The sequence below is a fragment of the Manacus candei genome, unplaced genomic scaffold, assembly GCF_025592945.1.
Source record: "Manacus candei isolate 608988 ecotype Guabito, Panama unplaced genomic scaffold, ASM2559294v1 h1tg000073l, whole genome shotgun sequence".
In the NCBI taxonomy this organism is placed as follows: Eukaryota; Metazoa; Chordata; class Aves; order Passeriformes; family Pipridae; genus Manacus; species Manacus candei.
Genome location: NW_026138121.1, coordinates 2,627,159 through 2,646,954, shown reverse-complemented (window position 1 = coordinate 2,646,954; position 19,796 = coordinate 2,627,159). Strand labels below are relative to the sequence as shown.

Genomic DNA, 19,796 nt, shown 5'->3' with positions numbered 1-19,796 from the left:
TCCAGCGGCTCCTGTCTCACATGATGGTTATGTCTCACTAATTGACTGGGGGCCTTCTGGACAATAAGGACTATAATTAAGAGGCACAACTTGAATAAAATCTGGGAGCAAGGAACGCCCAAACCTCCCTATCAGCTTTGACCCTGATTCCACATACAATGTGGGTCAAATTATTTAACCTTTATTTTACTCAGCCTTCCCATATGCAAAATTTTATTGATTCTAATAAGGAAACATGAGAAACTTGCTGGTTTCCCTAAGCAACAACTAAAATGCCTTTATTTGTGGTCAATGCAGACAATTGTTTTGCTACAGCAAAGAGTTAATTGAAGGGGTTTTTTTAAGGATGATTTTTTATGACAACAGTCAAAAGAAAAATTTAAAAATTACCCACCCTCTGATTGGTGAGGTTTAGGGGAAATAGTCCTGGCAGATGGGCTACATGTTCCTGTTTCTGAAGGTATTCCCTGAATGGAGCTGGCTGGGAATTCTGTGCCGAGACAGATTTTTGTTGGAAACGGTCATTTCACTGAGGTGGTGAGTTGTTTGTAAGGCCGACAAATTAAAGGTCTTGAAAAAGAGCTCCCCCACATCAACACTTGAGAAACGGACTATTTTGCATTTTAAAGCAACTTTTAGGACTCGGGGTTGGTAAAGGGAAGGGACTTTTCCATTCCCCTGCCCACCTCTGGCCGATTCTTTGCTCCTTCCCTTTATCCCCAGCCGCTCCCCCGGGGCTGTGCCAAGCCATCCCTTCCGTGGGTGCCGAGGTCGGGGGGTTACAGATTTACAGCTGCCCAGACTTGCTACGTCTCGGGCAGGAATTTGTTTGGCATAATCGGGGCCTTTGGATTATTTATCTCAGCCTTTTAGTTAAACAGGAACATGCCCTGATTTTAACAATGTGTTTCCTGCAGTGGAGGAAGGTGTGGCCGATGGCATTTAAACCGAAAGCCGAGCCAAGGCTTCGCCAGCAGGAAGCTGGAAGTGCGGGCAGGACCACGAGGGTTTCCTTCATTGTTAAAAAAGACCAAGGGCCTTCCTCAGTGGATGGCCGAGGTTATTTTATCACCCACAAGAGCAGAGCAGCAGTGATGTGCACGAGGGGGAGATGCCTGGAATGTCAGCCTCCATATGTTATTGCTATTAAGGTCATTGCAGCGTGACGGCGGAGAATCGCACGGGACACGCCGGAGGACTGAGGATGAACCTTTAGGTCCAGTTTGGCACAGAAGCAGTGCAAGCCCACACTTCCTGTGCTCACTGAGGAATTGTTCCCTGATCCTTTCATGGTGCTGAGGAAAACTGTCAATGACAGCAGACTTTTGATGTCTGGGGGTTTCATCCTTCCCACTCTCCTCAAGATAAAATTTTCCCCCCCAACATCCAGCCTGAACTGCTCCACTTATAAGTTGTGAAATCTTGTTCCAGTGTCTACACTATAAAAAGTTTTTAAATTTTTTTAACCCATGGCCCAGCTGTGATCAGCTGTGAGCCCTCGTTTTGGAATGGATTCTTACACTGCCATTCACATGGAGATACTGATCTCTGCTTCCAACTTCCATTTACCAAGCTTGCTTTCTAGTCCAGGACTTTGTACCCTCATAGGCAGTTCTTACAAAACCAAAGCTCTGTTTCCTGCTTTTAGACTTTGGAGGGAAAAAAAAAAAAAAAGGGCAAAAAGAACCCCAAAACCAGTATAAAATATGTACATGGGTTCCACTTAGAAGAGTAGCCTAAATTTCTACTATGGAATCATGGCCTCTATTTCTTTACAGAAAATGCCAAATTCTCACCAACAGCATCAGAACATGACTTTAATTGTTTTGGGCCTCATTACTCACTTCCAAGTGCTGAAGTTTTCCATTGTGCCAAGTCTTCTTAGTTACACACTTAGTTGTGCACAGGGCAGTGTGGCCTTGAGTCTTCTTGGGAGCCTGAGTGCCACCAGAAGGTACTTAACAGTCAGGTAAACCTAGAAACATTCCAGGGTTGGTGATTTTTAAATGAAAGCAAGCCATAAAATGCATGCCACCTTTCCCCTGAAAGCAACCGAAAAGAGATAATTTGAAATAAACCAAAGCTTCATTTTACCTTCTTAATATACCACATGACTGACAAAACTGCTGTGAGCTAAAAGCACCAGTCAACTGTCCCATTCCTGAGGCTCCAAGTGCTTCATCTTGCTCATTCAGAGCTCCGTGGGGCTCATGGCTCCAGCGAGGAGGTCCCCGTCTGCCTGCACAGAGCTGGAGCGGTGCAAACCAGGGGGGAAACGGGGAACGTGGAAAATCCGCCCTGACCCTGCACGTTGGAGCTTCTGAGATAACTCAGGGGTAACTGAAACCAGCACAGGCAGCTTCCCATGGCAGCAAACACTGGCCTACTTCAGCGAGGGTGACTCATTTCAGGAGCCGGGTGCTCTCGCCGTCGTTAACCGAAGGAGTTAATCCTCGCAGCTTTGGCCACAAAGTGTATGTGCAAGGCTTGAACTCCCATGGGCTCAATTGCATAAGAAACCATGTATTGTGGCATTTAGTTGATCATGCACTACTTCTTCTGGTCACATGGAGGCTTGATTTCCCCTTGCATCAGCTCCAACAGACTTTTTATATTTTTTTGTACTGGTGTCTGGCTGTTCGGTTCACCAGGGTCATCCCCTTCACCCCACAGCAGAGCCTGTGCTGCTCTCCCGGGTCCCTGGCTCGCAGGATCCTGTTCCATTTCCTGCAGAATCATATCTGAGAAACCAGGAGCTTGTAATTCTTCTCATTTGTGTCTGTGCGTAACAGGTGTCATTTTCAGTGTAGTACAGACAAATCCCAAAATAGCTCAGGCTCTTCAGACGCTGCAAAGGGAAAAAATAGTGGTTATTTCAGCTTTGGTTGTAGTGAAAAACCCAACGCTCGCAGCCGGCTCTGAAGTCGGAATTAAAATGGCAGATGTAGGTGTGGAACAGGGATCTCTCCCTGGATTCTGTGTTTTCCAATGGACTTGCTGCCTGGCTCTTTTGTGTGCACAGGCCGACACATGAACTCCCTCACACGGTGCTGCCTCTCCATTAGCTCCTTTGATTCCCAGGAGCTGTACCTACCGTGGATCCTCCTCCACACTTTTCCAGTTTTGAGGCTACAAACCGGGAGAGCTCTGCCCGCCCTGCCTGGCGCTGAGCCCGACCGGAGGCACCGGAGTTAATGTGAGGGATTTGGGGGGCAGAGGCAAGGAGAGAGTGCTCAGCTGCAAGATGTTTCTTGCCTGGCGACGCCTGCTGTGCTGAAATACAGAGCTGCCTGTGGACTGTCTTTGTCGGGGATTATTGGATTCTGGTGACTCCAGGAACGCAGTTATTAGTTCCCCTGCCTACGCCGAGCGTTTTGAATCTGTGTGTGTGATAACACTTATTAATGCCGCTCAGATTAAGAAGATCCTATAGCGTTATGGCACTTTCAGTACCTTATCTCACACCACGCATCTGCCCAGCAGCTGAACCACATTCAGATCAATGCCTTGTGGCCAGCAGAGCAGGGTCTTGTGGGGCCAGCAGTAGCCTCCTGCCCAGAAGACCTGTGTTTACTCACAGCAGCAGTTCCTTTTAAGCTGCCTTGTGCTTCAGGGTATCTGCCTGCTGAGGGTTTGCAGGACGTAGGCCTAAAATATTTTATTTTAGGAAGTCAAGTAATGGCTCCTGTCACCGAAACAGTTAATCAAAAAGCACTAACTCTCTACTGGAACGTGTGTGTGCGTGCGTGTGTGTGTGTGTGTTTTTGTTTTTTAGAGCCAAGAAGATTTGCTTTGGTTTTTTAAAGCAGAAACCACCACAAAGTTGGCTGTGGTTTCAGCTGCTCTCGCTTGAGATTTGTATTGCTGACTACCAATCCTAAAAGAGTTAACCTGGTAAGTATGACTCAGAAGCAGAGAAGGAGATGCGAGGCTGAGAGCCGTGGAGGCAGCACAGAAACAGAGGTGAGCAACAGAATAATTGCCAAAAAAAGGTGCAGAGTCCAGGAGCGACGCTCCCTCCGGTCTGCCTGGCCCTGGCACCGCTGGCACGGGCTCCCTGGAAAGCTGCAGTTCCGCTCTTATAACACAGGGAGCAGGCTGGAGAATTTAGAGCTGCGTCACAGAGCTCAGCGAGAGAGTGAGAGAGCAAGCTCCGTCGATAGGTCTACCAGCAACAGCCCTGCTGCAGCAAGAGGGGAGAGAGGCAGCAAGAGAGGCAGAGAGGGCTCCAGAAAGAGAAGTATCACCAACACCTCGGGCTGGGCTCCTGCCACCATCCACTGCCATTTAGACGTCGTACTCGGGCTCGGTTGGCGTAGGAGGCTTCGCCCATTGACGATGCTGGAGACCCGGCGCGCTTAATCCCGCGGGGAGGGAGAGTGGGCAGACACCGAAAGGGTTAACAGAAAGGAAATTTCTGGAACCTTCTCTTCTGCGGCGCTCCAGAGCGAGCGGAGGGCTGAGGACTGCGCAGATGGTGCACGGGCACAGCTCTTCGGTCCGGTTCGCCTCTCTCACGTACGTACCCTTTGATCAGGATGGGGCTGGAGCTGCAGCCACGGATTTTATCTGTTTGCAGGGCGTCCCTCTCCCCCGGCGTCCCTAAGTTCGGGTCCCGAAGTGCCTGTGTTATTATTTTGGCTGGGTATGGTTGCTCTGTTCTGCGTCAGAGCTGTTTTCTCAATGGAACAATGGCACAGGTTGCACTAATGTCACTCCTGCCGGCACTGCTGTACTGCAGAGGAGGGTAGTAGTCGTGGGGGAGAGATGACAACTTTGCAAAGACTGCTGTTTGCCTGGTTTGTTTGGGCTTTTTATTCTCCCCCGTCTCCCTGAGGGCTGGCATGCTGGCGAGGGTTTGGTGGAGGGGTTAACGGGCGCCCTGCGATTCCGAGCTCGGAGGTTTGTCACTGCGTAGTTCGGAAAGTGGCAAACGGTGACGCAGTGATCATTGCAGGGCATGTCGTCCAGTTTTTAAAAGCACTGGGGGGGACAGGTAGACGGTGCCTTCCAGACGCTTCTACACCAGCTGAAAGGGGTTAAAGATGAGTCGAGACGGGAAGTGAGCATTTAGGGATTAAATGTCATCATTTTGGCGTTGGAAAGTTGTTTACCTTGCTCTCTCGGTGTCTCCATGCTGGCAGGCGGCCAGCTCACATGTGATAGTCTTCCCTGTACTGCTGCATCATTAACTAAGTGCCGGAGCCGGCTCCCCATTGGCCGGGGAGGGCTCTGGGCCCGGAGCCGCCGCGCCATTGGCGGAGGAGGTGATGGCAGGTGAAAAGCCCTCCCGGATTGGCCGAGGGCTGGGTGTCAAACCCCGACGCTGATTTCACTTGCTTCAAAGTACCGGCAGCTGCCCGTGCCCTGCCTGCTCCCTGCCCACTGCCTGTCCCCTGCCCGCTGCCCACTCTGCCTGCTCCCTGCCCACCACGGCCTGCTCCCTGCCCACCACTGCCTGCTCCGCTTGCTCCCTGCCCACTGTCTGCTCCCTGCTTACTGTCCACTTTGCCTGTTCCCTGCCTGCTGCTCCCTGCTTACCCCCTACTCACTGCCCTCTGCCTACCGCTGCCTGCTGCCTGCCTGCTGCTCTCTGCCCACTACGCACTCCCTGCCCACTGCCCACCACTGCCTGCTCTCTGCTCCCTGCCTGCTCCCTGCCTGCCGCTCACTCCCTTCTCCCTGCCCACCACTCCCTGCCCGCTGCTCACTGCCCGCTCGCTGCCCACCTCATATCCCGGGATTCCAGGTGTCCCTCGGGCACGGGCAGACAGGAGCCGGTGACTCCTCGGGGCGGTGGGTGCCAGCCCTCACATCCAGGGGTGCTCCCTGAGGTGTCGTTCCGCCGTCCGGCCGCGACGATGACGTGTCAGAGCTGCAGCCCACGGCGGAGGGGAAAGCGCTGGGCTTCAGGGCTTTTCTCCTTGCCTTCTTCTCCCTTATACGGTGGTTGAGCGTTAGCAGGACTGTAATGGCTTGGGGCAGGAATTGCACCTGGAAATTATGTCGTGGGAACAGTTAAAGAAGCGAAAATGACTCTTGCCCAAACTCGGCTTTCGTTTGCACAAGGGTGAGTTTGCCACAGGCTCGGTAACATCAGGGAGAGCCGAGGACTGCCCTCAGTGATGGGTCTGTAAAGGTTTGCAAAGGAAATGACAGCGTTAGAAATCAAGGACCCAAGGACTGGGAAGGACTGGGTAAGGATGAACGGGAGACTGAGGGCAGAGAGCAGCTCCAGAGAGAGGATGAGGAAATAAAGGGGAGAACATTTTTCCTCTTAACCATTTACAACACTATTTTTTCACCTCTCTTCTTAAAGTGACCAGCAATGAAGATGGCAGCTCTGCCTGGAAGTGCTGAGGACACAACCAGCCTTGAGCTTGGTCCTTCTGGCCGAGGAAGTCTCCCGATTATGCAGTGGAGTGGTAACTTTGCTTTCTCATATGGCAGGGAACATTATTCCACAGCTTTTCATCATCCCGAGGCTTAAACAAGTTTAAGGATGTGATAGCATAAGCGTTTAATCTATATTACTCACTCGTTGACATCTCAAGCGTCAGGGCTGGTTGTTTAGCAACAACCGCTGGGCTCAGAACCGGCTCAGACACAGCGCGTCCGCCGTCTCCATCACTTCAGCTGTAGCCTGTCCCCTGCACGGTGCTCTGAGGGAAGGAGAGAAGGGCTCTACTTGCACCATACCCTCGCCCCGACCGAGTTTTGGGGGTTTGGTGGCGCAGGCCGCAGGCGCTGCGGTTTTCTCGTGGATTCCGCCCGTTTGCGCAGTTCCGCGGAGGGGAGGACGCCATTTCCAACGGCACTGCGGCGGTAGGAACGGGGAGGGAAGAACAGGACAGGCAGTACGTGCCACTCCCCACTTTTCTTCCCCTCTTTCCCATCACCACCTTTCTTCCTTCCCCTCCTCTTCTGCCAGATTCCATAGGGAATTTCAGACTCTTGCTGCAGTCGTCACAACCCCTCCTGACTCACTGAGCCTTCGCTGGCTGTAGCTGGCTCCCTTGGAGCATCCTTGCCTCCTGCAGCGCCAGATCCGCAGAGCAGGGGAACAACAGGAATAGCAGCAACGACGGTGGTCCCTGCAGCGAGACAGACAGGCATAAATACACACACATGCAGGAACAGTCCGAGGCAGCTGTGGAGGGAATTCTGTACAGCCGGGAGCTGGACTAAGCCCCGATTGCTTGGTTGCGTGGAAGACGGGTGGGTTGAGTCTCTTTTCCTGAGTGTCGGTTGCATGGACAACTCTTTGTGGTTTTCCCGTCACAGTTGTGGGGTGGAGGACCCCGTAATTTGTAAAGCTAGTGCTGCTTCATGACATTTCTCAGTGCTTTAAAGGAGGTGCCACTGGCAGCTGGTTCAGTGTTCAGTGCAGGGATGTATCTGATTTAATTCCCTTTGCCACCATCTTTTTGCCACAATTAGTTTAACTGAGACTGAACACAGGGAGGGTAAGGAGACACAGATAAACGAGGAGTTATTTCAATGTTAAACTTCAGCTGTAAATCTCATTACTCAGGAATTGAGGTTACTGTCAGCAGGTAAATCTGTGGGACTGGCAAGAAACAAGGCTAAGAAGGGGACATGGCATATTTCTGTAGGACAGCAGCGACTGTGTGCACAGGGGTGGCACTGTCACTGCGAGCTGTACGTGGCTTAACCGTTCCATAATCATTTTCTGCATATTGCCTCAAAAGGACTTGGGAAAGCTGTGATTTCTTCCTCCCTCTGACACTTGTGCGTGTGCCATTGTGTAAGCTGATTCATTTTTCCCAGCCTGGCTTTCCTTGCTCTGGGCAGTGGGGTTTGCTCCGTGCCTCGGCCCTGGTGCAGCACTGACGCAGCGTTCGTTAACGCGCCGGCCCTCGCCGACAAAACACACGCGATTTTCTCGGGCGCTCTGACCCTTCCAAGGGCCGCAAAATTCGGGCGAGGAAGTTCAGGATTGCAAATGCTGACGATATAAACCTAAAAGCATCACCATCCTATTCTTTTCTAGAGGAGGAAGGCTCTGTGAGTGACGAGACAGCCACGATCTCCCCCTTGCACTTGTTTTGCCGATGGTCATGTTACATCTGTGACGCAGACGAATTTTGCTGTTGGTTCCTGCCTGTGCTTCAGGGAGTCGGGCTGATGAGGGCACAAGCTTGAATATGGTTAGAAACATTAATTTAGTATCGCTGTTACGGGTTCAAACCATACCTGAAGGGTCAGGGGTATTGGATCCACCTATTTCACAGCCCCAAATGGCGAAGGAATTCGGATGAACACAACAGCACCCCTGGCCATTTTGTAGCTCGCAGAGTAGACTCGGAGCCTGCAGCTCTGCTGCTGCTGCTGCTGCTGTTCATTTCCATGTTATACAAATACAGCGTTGGGCTCGGTGTCAGGAGCTTTCCTGATGCTGTGAGAAGCTTAAAGTCTACAAGCAAATGTTTTTCTTATTTGGGAAGATTAATTAAAATGACCAAATGCCAAGTATTCTACCCTCGCTCCTCTCACAAATCACATCCAGAAAATTCAGTGGTGCCGTGTATGTTTTTTAAAACTTAATCACGGGGTTTTCTTACAGTTTAATATGGGTGTGGCTGTGGGGGAGGGTAAGATTTAATTTGCTAAATATCTGTAATGCTGATGTTAATGGACAAGTACGTAGGCAAGAGATAGTTGTCCATATCCTCTATACATCTGCCTATAGATACAGATGGTCCCAAGCCCAGGTTGTGAAGATGCCCTCGTCACAAAAATGAGAAGGGACCACTCTGGCCCATTCTCACCCACCCAAACGTTTCAGTGCAAAGGCAGCAGCAGGAAAGGCCAAGTTGGAATCTCAATCTCACAAAATGGTTCCACCAGCACTCAGAGATGCCAGCGCCGTTTATACTGGCACGGCTCCGAGAGCGGCACGGCGAGCTGCCTGCTGCAAGGTCATTCCCCTGACTCATGGTCAGCAACCAGTTGGTTCAGGAACTCCCAATCCACTTTTCTTGCATCTGTGGCAGCGCTTGAATCCTGAACTTGAAGGGGAGGCTTGATAATTAGCATTACTGCAGTAGTGGACTACTGAGTCCAAAACTGTAGCTCAAAAAAAATCCCGTGTCTCTGAAGCATTTTAAAATCCATATCTGTAATTTGCTTCTTGTGCTAACTGCAGAAACTTTGCATTAGTTCCCTCATCCGCTTTTCCTCCAAGACTTCAAAAACTTTGCACTAGTTCCCTCATCCCCTTTTCCCCCAAGACTTCCTCTGGACTGCTGGGAATCAGCAGTGGCACGTGTTTAAGGAGATACATTCTGTTCCAGAAAAAAAAAAGTGTCTGTGTATATTTGCATTTCTGTGCTCGTTAGCAGGTGGACTCTGCAGGTTCTCTTAAGTTTCCCAGTGTCTGTCAAGCCAGTGGTGTCTCCCTGGTGCTTTCAGGTTCAGGTGTCTCAGCTCAGGAGCTGTCTTGTCCCCTCCCAGCTTTCCACATTTTTCTCCAGTGTTCCTATTTCTCCACTGTTTGTCACTCGTATTTTCAGTGGACTCAGGACAACATCAGCCGTGGATATGCTCAGGGCTGGCTCTACTTGTCTCAGCTTCACAGGCAGCAGTGGAGTGGTTAATGCCTCTGAGCAAAATAACTTATTCAGTCCCCAAAGTTCAATTTGGGGGCACGTTAGCTGGCTCCTTTTGAACAGAGGGACCAGAGCAGGCCAAGCAGGGACATGACCAGACCCTTCCTGCTCCCAGTGTTGTCAACCCACCTCCCCAAGCCCCCAGCCCTGGGCAGCCTCCTTACAATCAACTTTAGCCTTCTGCATCATTATTCCCTGGTTTCTAAAGGTAAAAACCTGGCTGCTAATCCTGATGCCAGTGACGACTCTGCGCCTACAGGGAGGCATATGTGATGGCTTGTCTGCTAAAAACTGAGCCAACACAGTGTGATTCAGCCCTCCAGCTTTCCAAGGAATAGAGCTATTTCTGAGTTGAGCACATCTCTTCAGCTCCCCACACAAACACTCATGGTGGTGGTGCACAGAAGTCCAGCAGCAGCCACAGGGTTTGGATTTGGCTGTAGAGCTCAAATGTTTCTTAAATATTCTCAAACATAACAGTAATATTTCAGTGATAGAGTGCTGGAAATCCTGGGAACAGGTACAAACCAGCAGCTCAGGGGAGTCAGTCAGGGGTTTGGTCAATGCTTTTCTCTGGATGTTTTGCCAGGTCCTTTTACTGCAGATAGTGTTAAACTAAAGGCTTGTCTTCAAATACCTGGTTTAAAGGCAGGTTATACTTCAGTGAACATCTGGCAGTATTTGTCTCCTTATGCTCCTCACTGGGCATAGGACATTCTTTTGTTTCTTGAACGACACAAAAGAAAAATATGACTTCCCTTGACATTACCTAAAGGAGCTGGAATGGTGGCCTCAGGGGAACACCATGTTCCTGAACTGACTATACAAATCACAGCAATCACCTCCCCGTGACTGCTCTCAAGCCCTGCAATCAATACTTTATATTCTAAGGTGATGCTTAGGTACAGAAGTTTGGAATAGAAAATGGCTTTTCTGGTTTCAGCTCCTTAGGAGGATCATTTCTTTGAGTGTAGTTAGTTTTGCAATGTGCTGCTCAGTCAAGCTGTGTAAGGCTAAATTTGATGAGTTTTCATGGCTGTACTTCCCTACTGCTCTTCCCTGACCTCAGCCATGTAAGGGCAACGCTTTTCTTCCCCTGTGTGAGTTTGCCCGGTTTTACCTCATTGTTCCTTGTGAAATCTGAAATCCTACCCAGGATCCAGAGGTTCAGCAGCTCCTGTGCCCTCCAAACAGGCTGTGGGTTTCCCTAGGAAAGGTGGAGCAAAACTATGACTCCAGAAAAGTCAAAGCCATTTTCAGATGAGCAGAGGGGAATCACGAGATTAGGAACTGCAGCACTAATATCTAAGCACACCCAGAATGATCACCATGCTAAAATTGCTCCCTCCAGTTCAGAACAGCTCTGGGACAAGCAATAGCAAATAAATATTATGTATAGCTAAGAGTCTGAACCAAAGGTCTGGGATTTAAAAACACAACAGGTCTTGTGAATAAATCCTCATTATTTTAGTGATGTTGCTCTGCTATGAGCCATCTCCAAGTTCCTCCAAAAGATCTGTAATCTAAAAATTGAAGGTCTCTTGCACTGTTTTTTAGCCTCCTTTTTAGACCCAAGCACCACAGAAAGTGTGGATCAGCAGGGCAGAACCATAAAATGAAGGCTGGTGTGGTCCATCACATCACCCAGAGTGCCTGGGTCAGTGTGTTCAATTATCTCACCCTAAACTGAGGTTTGCTGCATCCAACCCCCTAATTCCTGTCTGTCAATGCCAACTGCCAGACGTGGCTCAGCATTGGAAAATCTTGGCTGGCACCAAACCCATGCTGGGAATGAGCTCCATCACCTCAGTCAGAGCAGTAAGAGTTAACCTCACACCAGTGGGCCTTCAGGGCTAAGCTGCACCTCTCAGACCTCATCACATCCAAATTTCAGCCATCACAGACACTCCTCACCACCTGACCTGCCCGAAATTATCAGGAAAAGCCAACAAGCAAAGAAAAATCCTCACCCCAAACCCATGAACCGTTTCAAAAAGATGGATCAGAAGGGTGGGTAGCTTTCTGACAGTTCAGCACAGACAAATGCTGGTGAGTGCTCTGACAGATTCCCTTCAGTAGGAATCGAAATGAGGGACTCAAATGTCAAGCAGACCCGACTGTCCCATTGCTCAGGGTTAAATGGGACACAAGGCTCCACAGGCTTTTACCCCCAGCATGTCCCAGTCCAGTGTTCAGCTTGCCTTGGGGTTTTGGAGGGGTTTGCAGACCCAAAGTGCCTGGCTTTTAAATCTATTTACACTACAGTTGTAAGGCTGCAATAGTAGGACTAAAGGAATAGGCTATGTTCAACTCATGACTGTAATGCAGAGCTTTTATTGTGGTCCTAATTAAGGAAAAATAATCTCCATTATGCTTTAAACTCACAACAGAAGTACATGTTTTTGCTGCCCATAACAGAGGAATTTCTAGTCAGGAGCATCACTGCCTTTCCTGAGCCCAGCTCAGTGCTGGGGACCCACAGGGAGTTACACACTTAGGCCTGGCTCAGACTGCAAGTTCAGGCACATCTGTCCATACCTGACCCACGCAGCAGCAACACAGTACCAGACCTGCACAACAAACAGATGCAGTTACACGCTCCCCCGGGCTCAGGAAGCTTTTTTGAAACCTTAGAAGTTCACTCATTTCAATTCCCCTTACAGGTCACCACTTGTACTGTCACACCCCTCTGTCCTGCACCTGGCCTTGGGCTGACTCATTCCTTCACTGGGAGGATGATGCATCAAGCTCAGACTTTCTCCATGTGAAACAGGAATATTTCTCTCCAGGGGAGACCAGAGTCTGATGAACCACAAGTTTCACCCCGTGATTTGAAAAAGGGAGGAAAAAAATTTATGGTGCACACAGGGTCATGCAGAGATTGGGTTTGCTCACTGTAAAAGACCAGAAATGCCTTTATCTAAAAGGTGTAGGTTGTGAAAAATCAAGTCAGTGGCATTCAGGCTTGCCTTGTTCCTGCAGACTAAAGGTCTTAGGCTAGAAAAGAAGTTCCCTTTCACAGGGAAGGTAGGGATTCCCTTTCTGCCTTTGTGTCCTATAGATGTGTAAAACAGTGTGAAATCCATGAAAGGCTTTGAGATATTCCTCTGAAAGAACAGCCCTGCTACCAAAACATCTGAAAAGGAGGGAAAACCCAGAATCATAGTATTGTACTTTTCCTACTATTATTTATTGAAAACCCCAGACCACTCTGATAAAGTCAACTGACAGTACTGGCTTGTCTCCACACGTGTGTCCATAAGTACAACACACCCAGCAAATGTCTGAGACAAGTCCTGGTTTATTTTCTTCCCTGGGAGGGTGGGGAGACCCTGGCACAGGTTGTCCAGAGAAGCTGTGGCTGCCCCATCCCTGGAAGTGTCCAAGGCCAGGTTGGACAGGGCTTGGAGCAACCTGGGCTAGTGGAAGGTGTCCCTGCCCATGGCAGGGGGTGGAACGAGATGAGGTTTAAAGTCCCTTCCAAGCAAAGCATCCTGTGATTCCATTTCCCTGCACATGCACATATTCCCAGTCAGGTGCTGTGTATCACAGCATCCTGAACTGCTCTTTTTCTCCTCCTCTCTGCCTGCTGCCTGCCCAAACATGCTGTTAGCTTTGGAAGGAGAACACACACAGATGTACCCTTTCCAAAATGTGTACCTGCACCTTGGCAAAATGGGCTGACACCTTCTGGGGAGCTCGTTAAGGCAACAGGAGAAACTTCAGGTAGCCTGGAGGAAGGCCAGCAGCATCTTAATTATGCTAAACTGAAACCTGGTTTTATCAAAACCGTAAATAATAAATGAGCTATTGGTCTTTAACTGCTGCATGGTATTTCTGGAAAGGTTAGTCTCCTTTGGAGAGGGGAAAGTGGGCATAGGTGTTCAGTCCCTGTAAGTCTCATAATTTGACAGAAGCTCCTGTTTTCAGCAGCACAGAACTAAGTGACATTTCCTCCAACTATTTTTGAAAACCCTGGTAAAGATTTCTTTTTAATGCTTACTACTGAGACAGGATAAAAACCACAGCAAACCTCACTTTGAACCTGTTTCTCAAAGATGCTGCAGTGATTGTGTGATCTGTGCTGCAACCTTTCAGCAGCAGCAACTCTTGGTCCAGCTTTTCAGGAGTAAATCTCACCTGATAATAGAGGGTGCCTCATAAATAACTGTGCCAGCACGACAGACACTGGGGAGGGAACCTGCTTTCCACTTGTCTTTCACCCTGCTGCCCCAGATAATGGATTTAGAAACTACAGCAAATATCCAGACACAGTAATCTAGTACAGCTCTTTCCCCTTCCCCCACCCCTCTTTCTTGGAAGGACATCTCCTTTCTCTGAGCCTTTCCTCTGCTGCCTGTGAGTGTGCATTAGGATGGAGGCACTGGAGCAGATTTTTTGGATGTGGTTACAAAATTAATCCAAGGTGCTGCCAAAACCCCAGGGCATCCATGAGTGAAACACTCAACTCCAGTTCTGCCATGCTTGATTCCATTTTCCATCAGCTTCTGCACGAGCACAGGTCACACGTGGTGACCAGGGTTTGGCAGCTCCTGAATTATGCACGTGTGTGGTTCACAGGCTTTGGGACACTCCATCCATTCCCTCTGCACTGAGACATGGACACCACTGCTCAGACCTATTCCAGCTCCAGGAACCATCAGCCACTCATTTGCAGACCCTCCTCCTTCCTCAGCAACTTTCACTGAACCATTTGCAGTCAGATTTACGAGCGCTCCTTTTTTGTTCTGACCCACACTCAAAGCAGTTTCAATCCCACTTATTTTCACTGTCCCTGCAGAATTTAAAAGTTGTCTCAGAAAAATCTGCCAAGCTCTTGCTTATTTAAAGAACTCAGAGGCCACATGAGACAGCTGACAGAGGAAGTTCCATCAGGACAGTCCCATTTCCTTTCCTTGTCACAAAAAGCATCTGATGTGCCCTTGCCCTCTCTGATGATGCTGAGATCAGTAAGTGATAGAAAGTGGACAGAATGAGGTTTATAGCCTGGTTTCATCTGCAATGGCATGAAAAAAGTGTTTCTGTAACAACACAAACTTCCCCCCCACACCCCATCACTACAAAGAAATGAAACCTGTACTACTATTGCTGGTAAGAATTTCACTGCATTCCACCTGGCTAGGAAAGGAAACAACAGTCACTTGCCAGGCTGGGGGGTCTCTTCATCACCTTTAACTTCCCCTCCAGCCTCAGCCATTCACAAGACACCAAATAAATGTGTGTCCATAAAGAAATTAACCCAAAGTTAACCATCCTGCTGTCTAATCAAATTAAATAAATGAATTTTTCTCTAGGTACGGTGGAGATGAAGGATTTTCTCCCTCAGCCTGCAGCCATGCACAAGATGTGTCTTCCTCTGGAAGCTGGTTTCACATGGTGGCTTAGATTTTCCCACTTTGTATCTAGCACCATTTGAAATCAGTGTTCTAGGAGCAAGAATTACAGCGTGGGAAGAGATCAAGCAGCTGCTCACTTCACCAACAGCCTCTGCTCCTTAAACCAGCCCTCTCTCCAAAGGTTATTTTTTTGCCAGCCATCCACTCTGTAACATCATCTGATTTCTAGACACTTCTACAACCCCTGTACACCCTCCCAAGCCAGGGCCACAACAGAACAGCCTCCTTCTAATGTACTTCTACTTAATAAACAATGGATATGAGTTCAAGTTGTCCAGAGTAGAGTGATCTGGAAATTGCATGAAAACCAACGTGGTACTTCTTGCATCTCGACAGGCAGAGTACATTTATTATACAATCTCTAGCAATAACATTTAATTCACTACCTCAGAGCAAATGCATTTCCACTCTGTGCTTGGGGACTCTACCTCCATAGAATTCTCATTCCACAGCTCCCAGAGACTTGCTCTGCACACACAGAAATTCCCCTCAATAATATAAACACAAAAGTGCCTTCAGCAACCACAGAATCACAGACTGGTTTGGGTTGGAAGGGACCTTAAAGATCACCTTGTTCCAACCCCTGCCATGGCATCCTGGTCATGTCACACACAGAACCCACTCCTTCTGCCAGAATTATTTTCAAATACGTTGCTGGTAACTTCTAGTGATGTTTCACTTCTCCACCCCTTCATCCCAACCACCAGAACAAAGCTGAACTATCTTTGCTTGACCTCCCTGTTGTCCAACATGTCATTACACCCAGAAAAGACCATCGCTGTGTGGATGAAGCCTTTGATCAGAGCTCTGAATAGCCATCTGTAAAGAATCCATAGCTGTCATCTCCAAGAGGATCCTTCTCTGAGCCAGGAAAACGTCTCTTACACAGGCTGACCGATTTCTCTTGGTGTTCAGAGTCTCAGTTTTTGTCTAGCACCATTTGAAATCGGTTATGATGTAGGGGGAAAAGCAACACTAAAGGAAAACTTCATTCCCCCACCCCCCAAGCCATAAATAAACACCATCCAAAGCCCGACCTGGCCTCACAAACACGTGTGGTTCGCTGTTCTCTGAAGTTACACCCACAGGCCAAGAGCATCCTGCACAACAGGAGGACACTCAGCACCCCGTTCAAGTCAGGAGGGATGCTTCCAGAAGAGAGCAAAGCATCTCTTCAAACATTTAACTAAAGATTCTCCACCTCCAGCAAGCCAGGGCCCAGGTGTGACAGCACAGCCACCCAACCTTCCAACCACTTCTATTCCACGTGCGATTTGTTTGCCTTAACCTGTTCTTTATGCAGATTTTTTTTTTTTCCTCTTAAATAAAATCGTGTGCTTTATGTTACTGGGCTCTGTCTGAGGTAGACAGATCACCTGTTTCCCTGCTGGACAATATCCAAGTGCTGCAAGTCTCTTCATTTCAGTCCCCAGCTCCATTTTCACCGCCCTGAGAAGTGAGTATTTAGATTCATAGAATGGTTTGACTTGAAAAGGACCTCAAAAATCACCTTGGTCCAACCTCCTGCCACGGGCAGGGTTTAATTTACACTGATTTTAAGCCACCAAGCACTGACACTTCACATGATTTAACACTAAACCAGGTAACCCTGTACCTGTTTTGTGACTCCCACTGTTACCAGTAGATGGCAACACCACATTTTTATTCCATGCAGCCTCTTCCCTCGGCACAGAGTTTGTGTGTTCAGGACTCTGATTATCAGTTCCAGAGTCAAAAATGAAATAATTCATGTGGGACTGAGTTTGAGGAAGAATGGTGCAGAATTCATTACAATTGGGGTAAAATAATTTGTAGTGTTTAAGTCAAACTCATGGGACCACAGAATGGAATCACAGAATGGTTTAGGTTTGAAGGGACTTAAAGCTCATCTCATTCCAACCCCTGCCATGGGCAGGGACACCTTCCACTGGAAAACTTGCCAAGCAGCTGCTTATCCCACCAATGCTCACTGAAATCCCAAAAATTCATAATGTAAAGTTCTGCAGTCTGGCACCATTTGCAGTCCACACCAACTCATTTTGAGTATCACAACCACAAATTGGAAAAAAAATATGGCATATTAGTTATTTTTTCTATTTCACCCTCTGAAAGGCTTCATTCTGCAAGGCAGCTGACTCCACACATTGCTTTGCCAAGAAAATTAAGTACATTTTAAGTGTGAAATTCATGCAATTAATAATCACATTCTACTTAAAATGTCACTTAAAACCACCTAATCTATATTCCCTAAGGATTGCATCTGTCACACACTGGACAAAAGTGCCAAAACACTCACTGGGCTTTGCTCCTGACACAAGTGTTCCATCAGAACAACCACAGGATAAGCTGCCTCTTCTCCATCAAGCTTTTACCAAGTTTTTCAGGAGTGAACACAGTAAAGTTTTGGAGGTTCTGGGGAAATCTCTGCGATTCTAAAAGAAAATCCCAAAAGGCTGCTCAGCAAATTAAATCACATTCTCTACACTACCATTGAGTAGTTCTGTGTACAAACTGCAAATTTCAATCTCAACAGTTCCCATCTAATAAAAGTTGGTTACAGGAAACATCATCTTAATAATAACAACAGGAAAAGAGCTGCTCAGCACATGAGGAATGAAAGACAAACACTTACTGCTAAATAATTTAACATTTTTATTTGCAATATTACAAGGCATTACTAAGTCTTTACATCCGGAAAGAAGTGTCAAAATAAGGCTAATTTTTACAGTGATTCCAGCTCAGCTTTAAGTGCATTTTCAGCCCGTTTTTAGCACGTTTGCAGATGCCACACGAAGCGAGCTGAGCTTGTGACCCCCCACACTCAACCCCCCAGTCACACCACCCAGTGTTTACAAACAATTCTCAAACTAAGATGTCAACCAGCCCGTGAACAGCAAGTCATCCTGTGGAGCCAAAAGCCCTTTGTAAAAACCACAGCCTATTATGAGCTCTAACAATGCAACCGCTGGGATTGTCCCAAAAAGCCCTAAAAAGCCCCAAACAGTTCTCTGTTGCTCCAACAATCAGTTGATGACAGTGGAGCAGTGCCAAGCCACCAGAGACAAGCCAGAACGGTTTCAATGCTGCCCCAGGCATGGGAAGTGAGGCAATTTGGGTTTTTTTCTGGGAGAATTGGTTCTTAGAAGCTGCCTGTAGGTTGACAGTGAGATTCATGAAGCTAAAACCTGTTCCTAATTAGGCTTTTGGTTTTGATAAGGAATTAGAAGTAGCAATGAGTCTCGACCCATGGCGAACACTGGAGTGTTTGCCAACTCCTGGAGTCACAGTCTGGACTAAAATATTGTGCTAAGGAGCTAAAGAGAGACCTCATCTACCAGCACTGCCAGCACATCCAGTCCTGCACTCCCAGCACTGAACTGCTTTGGTTTTCCTTTAACATGAAAAGGGAGTCTGACAGGGAAAGGCTTCTGTTTCTGAACAGGGGCATGATGATAAATCCTTCATTACAGAGCTTGATTAACATCACTGTATACAGAGATTTGAAATGTGGAATGCATGATTTCAAGGGAAAAAGCAAGGAAGGTGGATCCACACAGCATCCCTTCTATCCTGAAAAGTAGCAAAGTATCTCCAGAACTGACATCAAGGCTCAATAAAAATCAAGCCCACTAAGGACTTACACTGTGCTCAGGACAAGTACCACTGATTTCTCAGCAGTACCTTTATTTAGGTAACTTCTAGAACATGACAACAAATTCAAAGGCAGGGAATGTCTTTGCTACAGAAACCTCCAGTTTTCTACTATAATAAATCCACTGTGGCCTTTGCAGGATTATATCAAAGAGTTAGAAATATATATATATATGGCTTTTTTCCTTTTTAAAAGCAAAGGAAAAGCTATAAAGCTCTGATTTAAAGGCACACTTTAATTAGTTAGATACACAGAAATCAACTCTGACAAACAAAGAGGTAGAGCATATGAGATCTGACCTATGATAGCTTCAAAAAGACACAGCCTTCAATGACACCGATCTCTCATGGAAAATAATAATAATAATAATAATAACAATAACAATACAAGGGACAACATTTATGCCAGCTCAGCCACAGAAAAGGGAGGAGCAGGAGGACACAGTTTTGGTGAGCAGAACCATAAAAGAACAGAGAATACTGGACAGTCTTCTGTAAGCAAAGAGGTAGCACTGACTCCTGCAGACAGACACTCTTGGATGCTACAGTCATGAGGAAAAACAGAATATCTGTCTATACAACTGCAGACACACTTTTTACCCCATTAACCATCTCCTCCTACATTTAACCAGCAGGACAAGACACAGCACAAGATACTCCTCTACTCAATGCAAGTGCAACTGTTTTCCATTTCTGGCAGGGATATTCCACTGCAAATCCCCTCCCACCCCCCCAAAAAGGCCATTCATGCTTTACACATCTTATATTCGGCAGTACATGGAGTGCTGTCGCGTTTCCTACAAACAAAAAAACAAGTCAAATCAGAGATTTTTACATTTAAATAGGTTTTACATTTACAACTAAAGCACAGCCTTAGGTTTGTCATTAAATCAACAGGTAAAGTCACAAAACTAAGTCATTATTTGTCCTCTCCTTACTAAGCAGCTGCTGGACTGAAGAGATTTTTGCTTCATTCTCTGCTAAAGTGTTAAGAACGACCCAAGGAGTAGAAAAGCATTTGATCCAAATGGATCATTTCAAGTGATGAACAGACCATGCCTGAATATTGTCAAAAACTAACAACAGAACAGTCAGA

General features: G+C 47.5%; 1 protein-coding gene across 1 annotated transcript in view; it reads right to left on the bottom strand.

Moving 5' to 3' along the window:
* Window positions 1-541: 541 nt before the first annotated feature.
* Window positions 542-19,796, bottom strand: part of CR2 (complement C3d receptor 2) — a 48,160-nt gene continuing 28,905 nt past the window's right edge. Inside the window, exons 40-42 of the mRNA XM_051808517.1 lie at window positions 6,539-7,094; window positions 3,095-5,994; window positions 542-2,848 (exon numbers count right to left, since the gene is read on the bottom strand). Of these exons, the coding sequence (XP_051664477.1) occupies window positions 6,947-7,094 (148 nt within the window). The 3' untranslated portion in view covers window positions 542-2,848; window positions 3,095-5,994; window positions 6,539-6,946. The remainder of the gene's footprint in view (window positions 2,849-3,094; window positions 5,995-6,538; window positions 7,095-19,796) is intronic.